The following is a 20924-nucleotide window of genomic DNA, read 5'->3' as shown; positions in this document are numbered from 1 at the left end:
CTTGGGCCTCTGTAGTTAACTGTTTGTATAGCTCAGTTGCACTACGTTCTTGATAATGTGAGCGGAGGATCCTTCTAAGAGTAGGCAGAGACAGATCACTTTTACCTTCTAGATAGCTGCGCAGCTGAAGTCCCGGTACAATAGCTCTGATGACAGCATCCACTATTTCTGACTCAGGGTACCCTTTGCTCAACCCATTCTCAATTTGGCGGGCCAGGCTAGAGAATGTAAGTCTGTCCTTTTGTCCAGGCTCACCGATTTGGCCAGAGATTTTATAGTCTTTTCGCCATGATGGACTGTTAGCAGAAGCTGGGGTTGTGCAAACTGGAATAGTTTGATTGCTGGTCATATGCTGTCTGTTACTGATTTTGTGCATTTCCATTTCTTTCTGTCGCAAAATAAATTTCAGCTGCTCTAATTCACTCTTCAATTTCTCCTGTTCATCCCTGTCTTTTGTGTTTTCTTGCATATTAGTTTTGTTAGGATCTTGCAAGGTTTTTATCATGTCCATTAGGCTCAACAGCTCTGACATGCCCTCATCTTCAAGTTCACTCAGTTCTTCTCGTTCAACATGTTGGATAATATATGAGACAAGGGCATTACAAGTTTTACCAGCTATCCTTGCTCTACTTGTTCCTGAAATTTCAAGAAAGTCACTTATCTGTATCAGCTGGTCTGCAGTTAATTGGAAAAGAGCTTTCTTAATCTCAAACTGCAGGTCCTCAATTTCTGGATCCATCTTGGCAGGAGAGCCACAACCAAATTCGTGGAAAGAAGGGTTTTGTCAGTTACCGTGGACTTTTGCTGCTCCCTGGTGAACACTATTCACCTCAGGATACACACTTTCCTTGGCTAGACTTTCACTCCAACTGGGACTGTGCTTCCTACCACCTGGGTTACTTTTATGGGATGATCGATGTAGGAGTTCCCTCTATTGCAGGCTACCTGCCTCACTTCTCTCATCCCAGCGGTGCCTCCAAATGTAAAAGCCCTGAAAAGGGAGATATTGATGAGAGCGACACACGACAACTTCTCCTCAGCTCATGTGTGTTTTGAGTGAAGGAAGAGAAGCGACGCGACCCGATGAACTCAGCCGTTCAACGCTCCCTCTGCTGGACTCTCTCTGTAACTACATTCTCCCTCAATCCAGTCTACTCCATTGTGGCACTGACACCGACACAAGACACAACACAGAATAAAGTGCTCTAGCTCTGACAACAACATTGTGAACACAAAACTACAAAAAAAACCATAATCAAATATGCACCAGCTGAGAACCGGCACCGCCTCCACTGGATCCAATACAAAGCATGCAGGGAACGTTACTCCATCCGTCACAGTGACAGTCAGCCTTCGGTCCTTATTCACATAGAATACCAGAGTGGACAAAATATGGCATCACACTAGAACTAAAAACAAGGAGAACAGTTGGATGATGAGGGTACAGAGGAGGAAAATTCTGCAGAAAAGAGCCAGGAACAGGTTTCTACATTTCATACATTGTTTAAATGTAATATTTTCCAGTGCTGGTAACCATAGTAATTAGTACATTTCATGATAAGACTGGTAAAAGTGTTTATCAGGTATCACCTTTAAGGTAAAAAAAATCCAACTCAGATAAAATATGTGTATTTCCACTTTGTAACTGTTGTATTTGTCATACAGGGTCAACAACAGGGTGATAAATGCTCACAAAGAAAAAACTTGTGAGTACTATTGTTTGTTCTAGTCTCAATAAAATGTGTTTTTTTAATCCTCAAGCAGTGAAAATCATCTACATCTTCATAGACACACACAATAATTCTGACATGACTAGCTTTACAAGACACATTTAAATCAATCACAATAACTTCACATCGAATTCCGCGATCGATTTAAGTTTATGCTATTTTACAACAGCATAGTTAGGGTTTTATTCACACCAACAAAAAACAAAAATATTTAATCATGAAAACTTTATTTAGAGCATTTATTTTCAAAGATAAAATAATTGTGAGTTTTAAATAAAACAGTTTTTATGTCATCTAAAACACATTAGTGAGCGAGCAGCATCCTGCAGAAAAAGATTTGTACTCAGAAGACCAAACATCTGCAAATGAAGGTAAGAGACATTAACAGTTTTGTTCAAGACAACTGTGATTCTTGTTTTGAGTTGTGCTATAGATGCAATTCAAGTATTATTAGCAGAAGAAACAATTCGATCCACAGTATTGTCTGTACTCTCTCTACTTTTCTTTTATTTACTTACAACTCAAAGCAGGAAGCTCTCTGCTGCTGCTCTCAGACTCTAACTTCATCTGTGACTTCGATCTGATTCAGAGTAAAAGCAAACACTCCTTTTCTGACATGTGCTGTGTCTTCTCCTTCCTACAGGTGACTCTGGTATCACAGACAACACGAAGCTTGATGAGCCTGTGGCCAACACAAAGCTGGTAAAGTTGGGGAGGCGAACACTGTATCCTGATATTTCTGAGAGGTTCAAGGGTTTACAGCATGCCGTCAACTGTAGCTGCATGTTTCCAGCTGAACACATTTCTGCCGCTCACTCGTTGCCTCAGTTTAAATCAAAGAGTTTTTGTTTTCGTTTATAATCAAACATGTTTTGATCAGCTTAACCATCCGAGATCTTCTGCTGCTCTTTGTTTGCTAAAACCATTCTGCTTCATGTTTTGTGAAACTCAACCACCTGCACAAAGTTGGAGCTGAAACATTTTCTGTGTTTTCATACTTACTTACTTACTTTTACATTTCTAATGATTATGTCTTTGCATTAATTAATTTAATGTATTAGTTTTAATCAATCAATCTATCATTGTTCTTATGGGTTATTTTTGTTTTGTTCTGTCCTACTGTGTTTTACTTAACTGTGGCCTGTGTACGAATGTGAAACATAACAGTGACATCTGTTATTTCTAGTTAAACAAGTGTTGTTCATTCTTGATTTGCAGCCTCCATCAAACTTCACACCTGAGTTACAAACTCAATCTGCACACGTCTTATACAGGTGATGCTCTAACACAGTTTTCCTTAATAACCTACTCAAGTCCTGTATTGATCTGCAGGTTTTGGCGATGCACAGAGATATGCTGCAGAGTTTTAGAGTTTGAATTCATGAAGTAGAGCCTGTTTGGGATGAGCTTGTTTTTTAGTTGTTATTTTCATGTTGAGAAAGAAATACACTGTGTTTTTTCTGGTTCCTACAGGTTCAAGTGTCCTGGTCCAGGTTTGTTCCAGTGTAATTTGACAGGACTGGTGTTTCTTATGGCTCGTGAGGCGGAGCTGCTGTATAGGACTGTCCAGTGGGATGAGAGCCTCCTCCAATCAGCTGGCTTGATGGCTGCAGGGCTGTTGTTTGATATTAACTGTGCTGAGGATGCAATCTGTCAGCTCCAACTTCCACACTGTGAAACAAAGGATGGTAATAAAAGGATTTGTCTATGTTAGTGGAGAGTAATGATAACATTCTTTAGTCCTGTTCGTACAGCCACAGTCTGAATAAACATATGTACATTCATACATATGTTCATCACCTGTAGCTGTTTTAACACCTGCAACAGGAGGTGAACTGTAGGTTTACTGAAGTTTGAATGTCTCCTCTAAATGTTTTTTTCTGGCATCATCTACCTCACAGGGCAGAGCACAGTAATGTATATGTTATGATACCATTTATTTAAAATTTGGCCCATAGCAGGATGATCTGATATAGAAATGGAGTTAAAAAGTGGATCAGAGTCAGTTTCTCATTTCACAGCACCCATGTTTAGAGTTGGGATGGTAGAAGACAGATTTACCTTTTCTCCTCTGTACATTTCATGGCAGTATATCCAGTATATTTCTTGATGCAAGTGGGAATTTATCTTAAAGATGGTGCAAGGCAAAGTCCTCAAAGTGAATATATACTGTCAGATGTTATAAGTTCCTCTAGACTTCAACCTGCTGCAACCTGCAACTGCAAAGGTCCATTCTCTCACCAGCTTCCAACAGACCAGGATTAATAACCCAACATGGCTGACTGTTTGTTTTTTAGATATTGCTTATAATTGAATGAGTAAAACCATCATAAAGAGGTTGTTGTCAGTAAAACAGATGTTGAATGTTGTTGTGTTTTCACAGCTCTGCTCAAGGAGAGTCCGCTGTCTGTGGTTCACATCACAGATGATGGAATGAGCATCCTGAAGCCACTAGAGATCACAGACACTCATGTGGTTGTCAAAGTCCAACATCTCTCTGCCTTTGGCCTCGTCTGGGCTTTGGACTTGTTAGCAAGCTTTTGGAACAACATGAATCAAGTTAACGGCCAAGTTTTGCTTTTCCTCCGACCACTTAACCCAAAAACACAAAACCTCAATGTGTTTCTGCTGCCGAGCAACATCCCTGTGCGTGAGGTAGATATTTTTATATCTAAGCTACAGTACAGTGTTGTAGCTTTTTAAATAAAGATATTCTAAATAAAGTTTTTAGAGTGACTGAGTGATAAATCAAGTCTTTGTCTGCTCAATCAACAAAACCACAGATTGTGACTTTAATACTCTCAGTAATATTTATGAAACAATCTTGAAATGTAAAGTGTAAAGTGCCTGTTGTTCACATGATGTCCCTGCAACTAACATGTTCTTATTTATTTCTTAAGGTTGAAGCACAACACAGAGGCTCTAAGAATATCCCGGTGTGCTCCAAATGTAAACTTGTCAAAAGTGGAAGTTACACTGTTCACTGTCCAAAGGCTAAAATAATACAGCCTGAGGTGAGGATTTGATAAATAAATGTTACCTGTAGTTTACTTTTAATGCTACAGTATGAAGATACTGATTCTGTGTTATTGGTTCTCAGACAGAAAACTTTGACCTGGAGTTTGGGCCAAATTTCAACAAATTGTTTGAGACCCGCCAGCCTACAAATACTGAAGAAGTGACTGTAACAGTTCAAGACCAAACAAATACTGATGTTTGGAAGCGAGAAGTTGTTCTGACTGGTAAAGTCTTCATCCATTAGCAGCATATTCTATTCTATTCTATTCTATTCTATTCTATTCTATTCTATTCTATTCTATTCTATTCTATGAGCTGCAGAAACTTGTCACTTGCCATACGTAAATGTCACCTGCCATTGTACTGTGCAGCTTAATGTGAGAGTGGCATGTTTTCTTTAGAATTGTGTTTCTAAATGGTTAAGTGAGAAGAAAAATTATAAAGCGCTTTGTAAAAAGCCTTTAACAAAATTTTTTTTCTGTTTATTTCTCAGGACATGTTGAACATAATGAAAATCCACAGAGGTCTCAGAGTCTCACACCAGAGCAGAGGTTGTCCTCGGTTCGGTCAGAGTTTGTTAAAAGGGTGTCTGAACCTGATCTGAACCAGCTGCTGGATGAACTTTTTCAGGATGGAATTATAAATACAGAAGAAATGGAGACTGCCAAGACAAAATCTAGGGCTGACAGAGCTCGAGAGGTGATCGACATGGTGCTAAAAAAAGGAACACAAGCTAGTTCGTCCCTGATTGCTCACCTCCATGAGTTGGATCCACACCTTTACCAAACCCTAAACTTGTGACTAATTGTTTTCTCTAAAACTAATTCAGTCTAATCCAACAGCTCTGCAATAAATATAAATCACTCAATCAATCAGTATATGATCACTGAGGAAGGTGTAGTTTGTTATCTCTGTTGATGAAGTTGTCACTGTTGAGCTGCTGTTGAACTGAACAGTCTGAAAGCTCTGCACTGCTTTCTACAGAGATGTGTTTGACCTCACTCTTGGACAGTAAAGAGAGTGGACAAATACACACAAAATACCTGCATGATGTAATATTCAATTCAATTAAATTTTATTTGTATAGCACTTTTTACAATTGACATTGTCACAAAGCAGCTTTTTTCATTTGGTTCATGGTTACAAGTATTGTTGGACTTTTACTTAATTCTCCAACTTATTGGATTTATGATTTGTGCAAATGCAGGCAGTTTAACTAAATACTTTTACAACACGATTTGTCAAAAAAATTCTACTTAAAGTCTCTTCAGCACTATTAAGCTGTAACTTGTCTGTTCCTCTTTCAAACATAGCTTCATTACGACTCGACTTGTGCTGGTTTAGAACAATACATTTCTCCTTTTGCCACAGTATTTAAAAACAGAGTTGCTTGAGTGTTTGGCTTTAACATCACAGGTGTTATTAGACATATTAAAAGCATTAACTTGAATTCTGATTAACAGCTCGTGGTGTTGGATTCAATGTATTATGAAGATTTACCCAGCAGATGTCGTACTTTCATGTGATTAATGTCAATAGTTTTAACTAATGTAACTGAGCAAAAACAGTTTCAGCACTGTCAGACAAAGGTTTTGTGGTTTCAGCTGCAGAGCTGATAGATCATCATCATACATAAATGCTGCAGAAACACAGACATTCACAGGACGCTTACTGCTCACATCCTGTGAATGTTGTATCACAAGTCTCAGGGTGAGTCTGTTTGCTATGTCTTCTCTATGTTTGACAATTTGGATCAAACATAATAATGATGACAATGGTCAAACAGAAGAGCATCCAGACTGTTCCCACACATGCGCTCGGGACAATGTGATATCAAACATGCAAGAGACACTTGCATGTCAACATTTAGCTAAACATTTTAATCGTTCTTGGAATTGACATTAAAATGTTATCCAGTGAAACGGGGACATCATGTTGGTCTTTTTGAGTTTATATATGTTAATAACATTTCACATGTACATGTGGTAAAACGTGTTCTGCTTTTTCTATGTGTTACACTAACGTCTAAAATTAGGACATAAGAAATAACACTATACATCATTATATTAACAGTGAACCTGACACTTCTGTGGTTTGTAATGTGTTTATCTCACTCATCACCTGTTTCTACTGTGTCCTGAGGAAGTGAATCAGCACAAACAGAATGATGTCATTGTCATCAAAGTGCCTGCCCTACTGGAAACGGCCACATGATGTGGTCACTTTTCTGCTGCACTTGTTGTCTTACAGCATGCTGGTGTCAAATATAGCTCTAGATAACTTCAGTCACTTCAAGCACAAAATATTTTCTGACAACAACGACCCGACCGACTTCCAGCAGACTGTGGGCTGATTGTCTCAGAGAGGACTAAAGTTTTTTGGTTTTCTGGTCTATTGTCACTGGTGACAGTGAAGACACTGAGAGTTGATGTCACCTCCTGAGCTGACAACTGCAAAGAACAGAGCACTTCTACAGACTGATTAAGACATCTTGAGTAGCTTGTTGCACACATTAAAGGAGAAAAGCCTCCTGATTTCTCTTGATTAATAAAACAGAAATCTAAAATCTTTTCTCTTTACCCATACTACATGGACATCATCAGACACAGAACAGGTAGAGTTTCCTGTCTGGTGTCATATTACATGTATGTTCACTGTAATTCCTCTGTCTATAATAAGTGAGAGAAGATTCTCAGTTATCATGTGCTACTTGCTGACAACTGGACTTCTGTGGGGGTCACGAAGAACTGAAAGAACGTGTCATGTGAGAGCTGATATGTCTTTCGAAACCTTGTGAAGTCCAGTTGCCATCAAACAATCACAATGTAATCAAATCAAATATATAAATATAAAATATTAAGAATGTGTTATATATAATAATATATTGAAATAAAACTAGGCTCTGGATATTGACATCCAGAACATGGTGTTGACTGACTAACAACCTTCAAAGCTGCAGGACGAGCTAATTATGGGTTCCCTCCATTAAACTGTAGCAAGAGAAGACAATGTTTCCATGTAATAATAAATGTATTATTGCATTGTAAATATATTTTTGTATTTATAAATTATACACAACAACAACAACAACAACAACAACAACAATAATAATAATAATAATAATAAATTTGATGACAGACGTCTAAAATCCTTTTTTCTTCACTTTAGCGTAGACAGGCTCTGGGACATCAGCAGTCTGGTTTGAGATGCTTGGTTTCTTCAGCACGTTGATATTTACATACACCACTTTACTGTGCTGCACTAAATCTGAGGATGGTTCAGCTCTTGGGTCGAGGGGGGCAGCCTCCCCCGACCCAACAATATTCAATTTGTTTTAGTTTATGTGCTTGATACATTTTCACAGGTTAAATACAGAAAAGAAAATGAACAGTAACTGATAAAAGTAGTGACAAAGATCTCCTAGAGACTTTGTGTGGATACTGTAGTTATTTTTTAACAACTTTATGTGCTGACAGTTTGCTTTCATTTCAATGTCAGCAGGGACTTACAGTCTTAAAATATACTAAACTAGATATGTGACTCGTGCTTACAGACACGTTATGGAAAGAAAAATAGTTGTGCTGAAGCTTTTCAAGCTTTTGTTTATCTTTTCATAATTCCTTTGTTTTTGGGGTTCTCCGTTTCTCTCTCTCGTATCTGCTTTCCTACACTGTCAGTGGCTCACAGACAAGTTCCTATTTCTTGGGCTTGGAAGATACAAAAATTTAATTTATTTTTAATTTATTGTATTGGTCTACCTATTGAATTGAAATACATTTTTATAGTATGTCTCCAGGTGAGTTTAGGAGGGTTAGGGTTTATACAGAAGACAACAGAACATCACAGTTCAGTGTGTTACATCTCCTAATGACGATATTTGCTGAGCACAACTGAACTTTTAGTTAGTCAACTGTTACTGTTGATAATCTGACATTATTTATTGAGTTTTGCACTGAAGGTAATAGATCATTCCTAATTCACACAATCATTTCTGTTAACTTATGACAATGTCTTATGTCAACAGTCCTCTCCTCTGTGAATATGAAATCCTTTAATAACATTTAAACATAAGATGCATTTAGGGAAAAAAAAAACACATTACAAGTTTTCAAGAAAAAGGAAACTCAGCTGCTATAAATCAATCTTACAATTAGCAAAATTATCAAAGTGGTTTATTATTAAAGTAGCATGAAGAGGCCTGGGGGGCAAGACATAATACAGTACATCATATTATAGCAAAATCTTCAGAGAAAGAATTTGGCACAAAGAAAACAGCTCCACTTTAATGTGGCACTAGCAGACAGCAATTGCCAAAGAATAGATGGTACAGTAAATGTTCTATTAGTAATCAACAACTTCCTCTTTTTCTTGTAATGACGACTCACTCACTGTTTCCACAGTTATTTTCTTCTCTTTCCTGTGGACATGAATCATCAACACAGAGAGGGGTGTTAGTTTCACACGTGACCAGTAAATGATGGTCACCATACTATCTTCATAAAGTGTAAATATTGTACTTGGCTGCCCCTACTGTACATGTAAATAACTTAAATAAAGTAGGTTATGTTGGTTTGCATTATTTCCCTTGATGTTGTGGAATATAGTTACAGCTGGTTCATCAGTGTGTGTGTGAGTGTGTGTGAGGATGGGTGAATGAAAAGCAGTGTAAAATCACTTTGAGCACCAATAAGGCAGAACTCATATAAGTGCAAACTATTTACCATTCGGTTTCTATCTATGATTCTTATGGTCTCATGAGCAGAGTTACCAAGAAAAGGTTGAAAAATTGAAAAGGTTGTAGTGGGCACAAAAACTGGACTTTAAAAGACTAGAACCAAGTCTTGTGGACTGATGAGTCCAAGTTTGAGGTGTTTGGATTCAAAACGTCATAAAGTACAGAGCTCCTGAAAACATAATCAGAACCCCAAGCATACTACAAGTTATTTTGAGAATAATACTCTGGTATACTCTCAGAGTCCAGCTCTATGTCCAGGTCTAAACACCAATGAGCTGGTGAAGGAGAACCTGGACCAGAGAGTTTGGCAGCACAGCAGACTGAATATCTGCAGAAGTAGTAGTAAGCCAGTCAAAACTTGACCATTATTCTGTGCTAAAATGTAGTTAATGTTTAGTAAATAAATATATTTATCTTTAGCATTTTATGTGTTTGTGTATATTTGTTAATTTCTTTCCATTTGCCAAATAACTGTCTCCACAAATTAACACAATTCAGTAACTCTGAATTGTTAACTACAAACTGAAATGAGTGTGTGGTCATGTGACTTGGAAACTGTGACGTGGACCTAAAAAGGGGTCTCCCCCAAAAGATCCCGTGTAATTTCTTCTCTAACTGGGAATAAACTATCCACAGTGTATACAAATACACAAGGCTAAATGCAAAACAAACATCAGACAAGTGAATAAGATGGAGTTAGTCCAAAAGTATCACATCCAGTACACTTACAGTACTGTATTGTACCCTGTTTCAGTGTACAGTGTACAGTGTAAACTCACTTGCACCCAGTCTATGTGACTGACTACTGGGGTGTGAAGGTTTTTTATTTTGTCCTAGTTGAAACATATTTGATTCAGTACTATACAGTTTCTGTGTTGCACTCATTGTATTTGTTCTACAAATACACTATATATTCAAACTAGTTATGTTGTGTGTGTTGTGTTTGGACTGACATGGCCCCTCAGTGGTGAACATCTCACGTGGTTTGTAGTATTTTTCTGTATCTGTGGTAAAGGGCTCTTGTCTTTTTAGATTCTGTTCCTCCTCTGCTTCATCTTTATTTCTCTGCAGAACGTTGTCTAAACTGTTGCTGTATCAATTGAGAAACATGTCGACAGTTGCCATGTGAACGGTTGCTACGTGTGTCATGGAGACAAACAATGATGTCATTTTTAACCCTGTGGCTTTAGTAAAAGTTGCATTTGATGCATGGACTGAGAAAAGTCCAAATGCTGCTGAACAGCTTCGGTCTGCATGAAAAATCATCCTATTAAAGCAGATTCAAATAAATCATCCAGCACAACATCATGATTAAAGTGTAGTTGTTTCTGCTAGATCTTCTTTGAGCTCTGTTTTGATCTTCCCTCGTCCTACCTGCCTTTCAAAAACACTAAACATGTTTAAATAACTGAACCACATTCACCTGATGAAACAGATCAAATGATACTTCATTACATTCTAACATTTAAACATGATAACGCTACAATAACTCCTCCGTCCTGAGACTTCCAGTCATTTAAGTTGATTATGATGATCCTCTGCTTGTCTTACCTTAAGTGGTTTGGTGAAGGATCTCGATCCAAACCAGCTGAAAGAAAAAATGAGGGAGTATCTTTATTGTTGTGATGTGATTACTGTGAAATATTTTTGAGACAAGTCGAAAAATTTTTCTCACCACTCAAAGATAATCAATGTACTGACAAGCAGCCCAATTCCCAGGATCTTCACTATAAATTGGAGACCGATCAGATTTGTACCTGTAACAGAACAGCACGATCAACTTCCATTTAGTTCTGATGGAAAACACTTATCACATTGAAATCTAAAAAAAATAATTATATCTACAGTATTGTGCAAAAGTCTCAGGCACCATTTGCTTTGTTCTTTTATGAACAATGACCAGTATTTATTTCTTTGCCTTTCCACAAAAAACATTTTTGGTCAAGCTTCTTTAGGCTGAAGAACCAGCTTGGGATCCACATGAAGCTGCCAGATGCTGAACCAGCTCCTTGCAGAACTTCTGATCTCTCAAAGAAGAAACTCTGGGAAACTTCTTATCAGATCTTCCACTTCTGTTTTTGTCTTTGACCTTCCCAAATTCCAGAGGTAATACTTATTATTTGCCACTTAAACCAACATAATGTTAAGACAAACATGTTTATCCTGATATTTTTGTCTTTTTAATCACTGTGAACTTATTTCCTATGTACACTAGCTGTATTCTAATAACGTGAGTACAATATAAATAGGTACATAGTTATAATAGCACTGGCGAATCAAAGAAAAATGTAATGGTGCCGAAGACTTTTGCACAGTACTGTACAGTGGCAAGAAAAAGTAAGTGAACCCTTTGGGATAATGTGGAGTTTTGGATGAATTAGTCATGTGCTCTGACCTTCATCTAAGCCACAACAATTGAAAAACATAGTCTGCTGAAAATAATAGTACACAAACATTATATGTTTTATAGACCAATATCCAATCTGCCCTTTATCTCTAAAATCCTTGAAAAGATTTTCTAAGTTTCTAAGCAATTGTACGACCACCTGCGTAGCAATAACTTGTATGAAGATTCCTAGTCAGGATTTAGGGTACATCATAGTACAGAAACAGCACTGGTAAAGGTTACTAATGATCTTCTATTAGCATCAGACAGTGGTCTACTCTCTATAGTCGTCATGTTAGATCTTATTGCCGCATTTGACACTATAGATCACATTTTATTTATCAACATTTTATTACACAGACTGGAACATTTCATTGGAATCAAAGGAACAGCACTAGAGTGGTTCAAATCGTATCTATCGGATAGATTTCAGTTTGTACATTTTAATGATGAGTCTTCCATGCACAGCAAAGTTAGCTATGGAGTTCCACAGGGATCTGTGCTTGCACCGATTCTTTTCACTTTATATATGTCCCCTTTAGGCAATATTATTAGGAAACACTCTATAAATTTTGATTGTTATGCAGATGATACCCAGCTATACTAATCTATGAAACCAGGAGAAACTAATCAATTAGTCAAACTTCAGGAATGCTTAAAAGACATAAAGGCCTGGATGACCTCCATTTTCCTTCTCCTAAATCCAGACAAGACAGAGGTTATACTGTTTGGGCCTAAAAATCTCAGAGACACTATGTCTAATCACGTTCTCACCATTGATGACTTAGTACTGGCCTCAAGTAATACTGTAAGAAATCTCTGAGTTATCTTTGATCAGGATATCTCCTTCACTTCATACATCAAAGAAATCTCTAGAACTGTCTTTTTCACCTGAGAAACATTGTTAAAATTAGAAGCATCCTGTCCCAAAGTGATGCTGAAAAACTAGTCCATGCATTTGTTACTTCCAGACTGGACTATTGTAATTCATTATTAATATTTTGTCCCAATAACTCATTAAAAAGCCTCCAGTTAATCCAAAATGCTGCAGCCAGAGTTCTGACTGGAATTAGCAAGAGAGATCATATTTCTCCTACGTTAGCTTCTCTCCATTGGCTCCCTGTAAAATCCAGAATTGAATTTAAAATTCAATAATCAGGCATCATTAATAATCAGGCTCCATCTTATCTTAAAGACCTCATAGTTCCATATCTTCCAAGCAGAACTCTCCGTTTTCAGGCTGCAGGTTTACTTGTGGTTCCTGGAGTTTCCAAATGTAGAATGGGAGGCAAAGCCTTTAGCTACCAAGCCCCTCTCCTGTAGAACCAGCTCCCAGTTTAGGTTCGGGAGGCAGACACCGTCTCTACATTTAAGACTAGACTTAAAACTTTCCTTTTTTATAAAGCTTATAGTTAGAGATGGATCAGGTGACTCTGAACCATCTCTTAGTTATGCTGATATAGCTTAATCTGCTGGGGGACCTCTACTGATACACTGAGCTCCTCTCCTCTCTCCTTTCTCCTGTATCAATGCAAATGCCACCATTTCATGTCATTAACTTTGTGTCTTCTCTCTCCTGTAGTTGTGTTTCCTCCTCTCTGTCTCCCTCTCTCTGTACTTTTCTGCAGGTATCCTCGGCCTGGAGCTGTACATCTACAGAATCCAGTTCACTTGCCCAATGTTCTTGCTGCTTGTTGTTGTCTTTATTGCCTGCTGTTCTTTTCTCTCTTCTCTTTCCACTTACCCCAACCGGTCGAGGCAGATAGCCGCCCACTATGAGCCTGGTTCTGCTGGAGGTTTCTTCCTCTAAAGGGAGTTTTTCCTCTCCACTGTTGCCTAAAGCTTGCTCAAATCGGATTGTTGGGTTTTCTCTATAATTTTTTGTATAAATATTTTCTGTAAGGTCTTAAACCTTGCACTGTAAAGTGCCTTGAGATAACTTCTGTTGTAAATTGGCGCTATACAAATAAAACTGAATTGAATTAGATTGAAATGTTTTCATGTTTTCATTGAACATAACATGTAAACATTCACAGTGCACGGTGGAAAAAGTATGTTATGTGAACCTTTGGACTTAATAACTGGTTGACCCATCTTTGGCAGCAATAACCTCAACCAAACCTTTCCTGTAGTTGCAGATCAGACCTGCACAACGATCTGGAGTCATTTTGTCAGTTGTGTGTGTTGTGTGTTTTTTCCAAACAACTCAATTTCATCTGTTTCATCTGTCCACAGAATATTTTGCCAGTAGTGCTGTGGAACCTCCAGGTGCTGTTTTGCGAACTTCAAACGTGCTGCAATATTTTTTTTTTTGGACAGCAATGGCTTCCTCCGTGGTGTCCTCCCATGTACTCCATTGTTGTTTGATGTTTTCCTTATTGTAGATGTGTCACCAAAAATGTTAGCATGTGCCGGGGATTTCTGTAACTCTTTAGCTGACACTCTAGGATGCTTCTTCACCTCATTTAGCATTCTGCGCTGTTATCGTGCAGTCATCTTTACAGCACAACCAGGGAGAGTAGCAACAGTGCTGCAACAGTAAACCCAAAAATGGTGTGTGTTTTTAAAGGGCAGGACAGCTTTCAGCAAAACATCCAATATCATCACACTGATTGGACTCAAGGTTGGCTCACTCCTGGCTCCAATTTGCTCTTGGAGATGTCATTAGGCTAGGGGTTCACATACTTTTTGCACTGTGAATGTTTACATAATGTAATTTATGTTCAATAAAAACACGAAAACATTAAATGTTTGTGTAATATTATTTTAAGCACACTGTGTTTTTGTATTGTTGTGAGTTAGATGAAGATCGGAGCACATTTTATACTGGATGCTAATTAACTTCCTTCTGCTTAATCCTGATAAGACAGAAGTACTAGTCATAGGACCACATGCAGCTAGAAGCAAGATTTTAGATCACACTGTAACTCTAGATCTTCTGCAACAGTAAAATACCTTGGTGTGATTCTAGATTCCAGTCTTTCATTTGAAGCTCATGTAGATAATATCACCAGGACAGCTTTCTTTCACCTCAGAAATATTGCCAAGATAAGGAATATTTTGTCACTAAACGATGCAGAAAAATTAGTCCATGCTTTCATCACCTCTAGGTTGGACTACTGTAATGCCTTACTGTCTGGCTGTTCAACCAGGTGCATAAACAAGCTTCAGTTAGTTCAGAATGCAGCAGCGAGAGTCCTCACTAGAACCAGAAGATACGAGCACATCACGCCTATTTTATCTACACTTCATTGGCTCCCCGTGAAATTTCGCATTGATTTTAAAATACTACTTTTGACATTTAACGGATTAAATGGTCTTGCGCCGCAGTATCTAAGTATCTAGTATCTAACTGCTAGTGCCTAATGATCCGGTATGCCTACTTCGCTCAAAGGATGCTGGCTGCCTGTCAGTACCTCGTATCATAAAAACTACAGCTGGGGGCAGAGCTTTTTCTTACAAAGCCCCAAAGTTATGGAATAGCTTGCCAAATAGGGTTCGGGACTCAGACACAGTCTCAGTGTTTAAGTCTAGGCTGAAAACCTATTTATTTAGTCAAGCATTTTTGTAAATAGATTGGGGAAGGACTCATGGACGTAGAGCATTATGGTGAACTGATATGTTTAGATGCTGTCTTCCCCACTCTCACTGATCACTCAGTGAGGTTTGTTGACGGTGAAGTGTTCGGTTGCTCTACATCCCAGGGAGCCCTCATGTCTGTGTTTCCTTCTGGCTCACCCTTTTATTTAGGCTGTCATAGTCAGTCCTGTCAGAGTCTCTGCTGCACTCTACACTAAATATACATTCACCTAATACATTATCTGACTGTGATCACACCTAACTGCTATCTCTCCTCTTCTGCTCTCCTCTCTCTTTCTCTCTCCCTCTCTCTCGTTCCCTCTTCCTGTCTCTCTGTTGAGCTGGACTTGTCAGTCCACCCTTCGCCCTCTGGACCTGTCTGACTCGTCCTGGTGCGCCACTTCTGGTCGGAGATCTCGTCGCTTGGATCCCCCGTATGGTCCCTATTGGATGGGTTTGTTCCACGCTACCATGAAGACATTCCTGGCCATGACAGATGTTGGCAGTTGGTTCTGTGAAGTCTCGACTCAACAATCGATTGTCCAGGACTGGAATTTCCTACAAGTCTACCAGAGCCTCTAATAACTAACTGGACTCCACAATAACTTATAGACATTAACTGTTATACTGGACTGCTGCCTACACAGCATGTAATCACCCATATGAGGATGGGTTCTCTGTTGAGTCTGGTTCCTCTCAAGGTTTCTTCCTGTTGCCTTCTCAGGGAGTTTTTTCTTGCCACCGTCGCCCTCGGCTTGCTCATCAGGGACAATCTGATTATTATGATTCATACACATTCACTGTTCATGTACTGTTCTTTGGTTGTGTAAAGCTGCTTTGTGACAATGTCAATTGTAAAAAGCACTTTACAAATATATTGAATTGAGTCGAATTTTATGACCAATTCATGCAAAACTCCACGTAATCCCAAAAGGTGCCCATACTTTTTCTTGCGACTGTATATAAAGATATTTTTACAGTATATATATATATGTATATATAAATAAATAAATAATAAAAAATCTTCTCTTACCTCTGAACATCAACTGACGTCCCATTGACAGTTGATTGTTTAAATCATTTCTGCACCCACAATAGAACAATCTGTCTCGATCACTGTTCGTCACTTTTAAACTATAAACCTGTTTATCAGCTTTGATCCATTCTAATTTGCCGTCACTGATCAGGAACCAAACAAACTTAACAGGGTTTGCTCTGCAGGAGCAGCTCAGGTTCACCACACTGCCAACTGATACTGGATCAGTGGGACTGATCAATGAAGTGTCTCTGGGAGAGTCTGGAAGATTTAGCATGTGGGTAGAAGAAAATATTATTTTATAAATTACAGCATTTTGACATCAGACAAATTCAACTAATACTGTGACACCCTATTGATACATTTTCTCCCGATCTCACTTGAAGCAACTGCTAATTTTAGTTTCACAACATGCTCAGCACATAAGCACATTTATCAATATTTAATACATTTATGTATCATCAGCAAAATTTAGCTAAATTTAGCGACATCTTACATGAAACACTGAGAGTCTCTTGTGTCTCTGCTGTCCTGACGTCTCTTCCTTCATTCACAGGATATGTGGCAGAACAGCTGATGTTGTATCCATCATGTTTGTCTGACAGAGTGATGGTCTCCTGGATTTGAGTTGTAAAGGTTCCATCTGTGTTTTCCTCTCTGTTGTTGTGAGGGTCTTGTTGGAGACTCCAGGTGAGTTTAGGAGGGGAGTGTGGACAGGGAGTGAAAGCTGAGCAGCTGATAGTGACAGACTCCTTCTCCTTCAGATCACCTGAGACTTTAATCGTGGGACTCAGAGGGAAATCTGTGGTTTCAAATCACACATTTTACTAATTTATCACAGAAAACAGATTATACACTATATATACACACAGTGGAAGTGGATATCTTCATGAAACTATGTAATAAACTTTTTTACCTTTTACTGTTATTTGAAGAGGATCACATATAGCTGTTGCCATGAATGGTCCATTTTCAATTCTGAAGTAGTATGTACCTGTGTGTGTTGCGTTTACTCTAGAAAATAGAGTGGTGCAGTTTTTCTGACTCAGGTTTCCAGTGATCTTCATTGGATATTTGTTAACTGTCTCACTACTGTTGAAGATCACCTGGTTTGGATGCTTGTGAAAATCTGATTCATGTTTCATCCACACTCCGAAGGTAGTTCTTGTGCTGATAAATTCCTCTAAAGTACTAAAGTTACACGGGATCATCAAACAAGATCCACTCAGTGCTTCCATCTTCTGTGGTGCAGTGATGATGAGGCCTGAATATTGACCACAACCAGCCAAAGCTCCTGTAAATACAAACTGTTCATTAACACATTGTTGGAAAATCAGCATCAAGACAAAGTTAATCATTAAATAAAAACATTTGCCCTGTAAACAGTGTCTATACTGTAGATACATAAGATTTCATTTTATATTCAGCACATGAACAGTTAGAAAAGGTTTCTATATCTGTCGTTCTAACTTTGTTTCTAAATTAAGTTCACGCTGTAAATTATTTGAGTCACAAATAAGTGAACAAACAGCTCACCTGAAACAAAGAGGAGGCTCAGTAACACGCTGACCGTCTCCATATTCACACTCACAGACCTGTTCTCCTGAAACTTAATGAAATGTTCCTTTACACTTGTTTTCATCTGTCATTTACAGAGTCTTTGCAAAGTGTTCACTGTTTATAAAGCAGCTTCCTTAATTCATATTCATACCGGAACATTTAACACTTACGTGTTTTACTGACTTCTGTGTTTGTATCAGTTCTGCACAGTTAAATGTCTGTATGAGCAAATATGATTGATATCATGATAATTTCTGACAATAAAGCCTCTTCGCAAAATTCTGAACCTTTAAATCTCTAGAAACTATTTAACAATCAAATTAGACTGATTAGTTCATGGATGTATTGAAAGGTTTATCTGACCACTCAGAAATGAACAATGTACTGACAAGGGGCACAATTCCCAGCATTATCACAGTAATTACCAATCTGATTTATAGCTGTAACAGCATGATCAACTTCCATTAAGTTCTAATGGAAAATGTTATGACACTGAAACATAAAACAATTACTGTTGTTTACTCCAAAACCATAAACCTGTTTATCATCTTTGATCCGTTCTAATCTGTCATCACTGATCAGGAACCAGACACTTGAAGCGTCACTGGGAGACTCTGGAAGATTTGACATGTGGGGAGATTTTGGAGGAATCAGAAAATATTTGTAAGGAGAGAAAAAGATAGATATTTAATTTCCATCTGTGTTTTCCTCTCTGTTGTTGTGAGGGTCTTGTTGGAGACTCCAGGTGAGTGTAGGAGGGGAGTGTGGACAGGGAGTGAAAGCTGAGCAGCTGATAGTGACAGACTCCTTCTCCGTCAGATTGACTTTAGAGAGTTTAATTCTGGGACTCTGAGGAAAATCTGTCACCAAAGATAACAGAACATCCTGGTTTAAAACAGTATTAAACATCTAATTATTATATTTCCTAATGAAGAAAATTCTCAGCAGAATTGAACTTTCAGTCAGAACATTCAAAGTAAAAGTGATCACAGGCGGCTTCTGTATCACCAGGACAAAACTGCTGCTTTGTGGGTTAAAAGTTATCTGCACGAGTTTTGTCCATGTTTAATCAGTAACTCTGTGATCGATACATACTGTCTTTTAAACAGTACTGTAAACTTGCCCTTATCCCAGATATGTACACCTGATTTGACTTAGCTGCACCTCTTATTCTAGCAACAGAAAAACAGGATAATCTTATCAGAATAGGTCGAGCTAGGATAATTCACTTATCCTGGATTTCTTACTTCTGCTTTTGTGCAGAACCCCTCAGGTCTCAGCATTACTACTCACATCCTGAGAGTTTGTCTAGTCTTCTCTGTGCTGGACCGTCGACTGAACTGGCACCGCAGTCACACTCCTTGCTATTGATGTCTCTCTTCAGTCTAGATCTGGAACCTGTTGTTTAGGAGCATCATCTTCTCACTGTGTGTGATTTATTTGCTGTGCTGTTGTTATCTTGTTTGATTTGGTTTGATGTCACAAGACGAACATTTGTGTAAAATTTTCATATTAATTGGATTTGATAAAATATCACCCAACCAAACGTGGGAACATTTTTTTCATCCTTGTGAGATTACACAAAGTAATATCATGTTTTATTTACATGTCAGGAAATAATTTCCTGCTCTGGTCTGAGGAAGAGAAGCAGCCAGCACAGAGTGGAGTTACTGTACTGCTCAAAGTGGCTGCAACATGTCATTTGTGAAGAACTCAGTTGCATGTTACAGTAGACAACGTGTTAGGACACTGCCATTAACTTGTTTTATGTTATCTATATCATGTTATCTATCATATTTATCTATCATATGAATAATTTAACCACTGAGTCACTTTATAAAACCATTTCCACAAACACATTAGCAGAAATATTACTCTTTGACACTTCCAGCAGACACATATCAACATTAATATCTAATTAGAATCATATGTCTGTCACAATCTTAGTCTGACTTCTTGTTGTTTATTTTGAAATCCAGAACCAACTTCCTGTCTGATTGTCCTGTCTTTTCACTAATCAGCCCCTCGATGTTGGAACTTGGACTTAGGACATTGAGGATTTATGGATTTTTGGATGTTTTGTATGATACCAACAAGGAGGAGAAACCAGAACTTTATGAACTACTGAATACATTTAAAGTAAATTGGTTCAGTTTGATTTAACAAAATGGGGACATCTGCTGCCAAATCTATGGTGTTACATTCAAATGGTGACAATGAATCTGAGACCATGATGAAATTGAATAAATGTGATGTTAATGTTGCTCTTAGTATTTTTATTCCATTATGAAATCAGCTCAAACTTTAACACTAAATCAGAATGAAAAGAGAAACAAGCTATTAAAATAACTTGCCTCAACACTTCTGCTTTCAAAGACTGATGTTGTTTCAAGCTGTTTGTTGAAGGCGTAACATGACTGTCATTGATAATAATTGGATTCCAGATTTCTCTGCTGATTTTTCTATGTGTGAACTTGAACTGGACTGTCATCATGAAACACCATCTTCTCAGCTCACCTGCTGGTTTCCTCCCACCTCTGGACTGCTGCTGAACCAGCTGATGCTCAGAGCTGCCTCCACTCTCCCATTACTCACCAATCTAAATGATTTGTTCTGACTTGAGATGTACTACGCCTTCTTAGTTTCTAGTTTGCCATTTGAGCACGTCTCACTGTTTTCCTCACAACAAGCATCCTCCTGCCATGGCCAGCCCTTGCCCTCGTCTACACCCATCTCACTTATAATAAACATTTAAAGCGTATATTTGGTGTCTTGATCCTTTACTGAACAATCTTTACATATCTCTAATAGATAATTCATAATTCACAAAATTATTTCTGTCAACTTAAGACAATGTCTCATATCAACAGTCTTCGCCTC

At 38.2% G+C, this 20924-nt stretch overlaps 3 protein-coding genes across 4 annotated transcripts in view; all 3 read left to right on the top strand.

The window, feature by feature from the left end:
- Positions 1–1480, top strand: part of LOC113163566 (NACHT, LRR and PYD domains-containing protein 12-like) — a 28349-nt gene extending 26869 nt beyond the window's left edge. The window contains exon 14 of the mRNA XM_033326771.1: positions 1340–1480. Within this exon, the coding sequence (XP_033182662.1) occupies positions 1340–1343 (4 nt within the window). The 3' untranslated portion in view covers positions 1344–1480. The remainder of the gene's footprint in view (positions 1–1339) is intronic.
- The window catches only part of LOC113163505, a 1294879-nt gene that overhangs the window by 914970 nt on the left and 358985 nt on the right, over positions 1–20924 (top strand). The window lies entirely within an intron of this gene.
- The window catches only part of LOC113163500 (NACHT, LRR and PYD domains-containing protein 12-like), a 664684-nt gene that overhangs the window by 409025 nt on the left and 234735 nt on the right, over positions 1–20924 (top strand). The gene's annotated exons all lie outside the window — the stretch shown is intronic.

The sequence above is a fragment of the Anabas testudineus genome, chromosome 2, assembly GCF_900324465.2.
Source record: "Anabas testudineus chromosome 2, fAnaTes1.2, whole genome shotgun sequence".
Lineage (NCBI taxonomy): Eukaryota > Metazoa > Chordata > Actinopteri > Anabantiformes > Anabantidae > Anabas > Anabas testudineus.
Note: the sequence above shows the minus strand (reverse complement) of the source record. Positions and strands in the feature narration are given on the sequence as shown.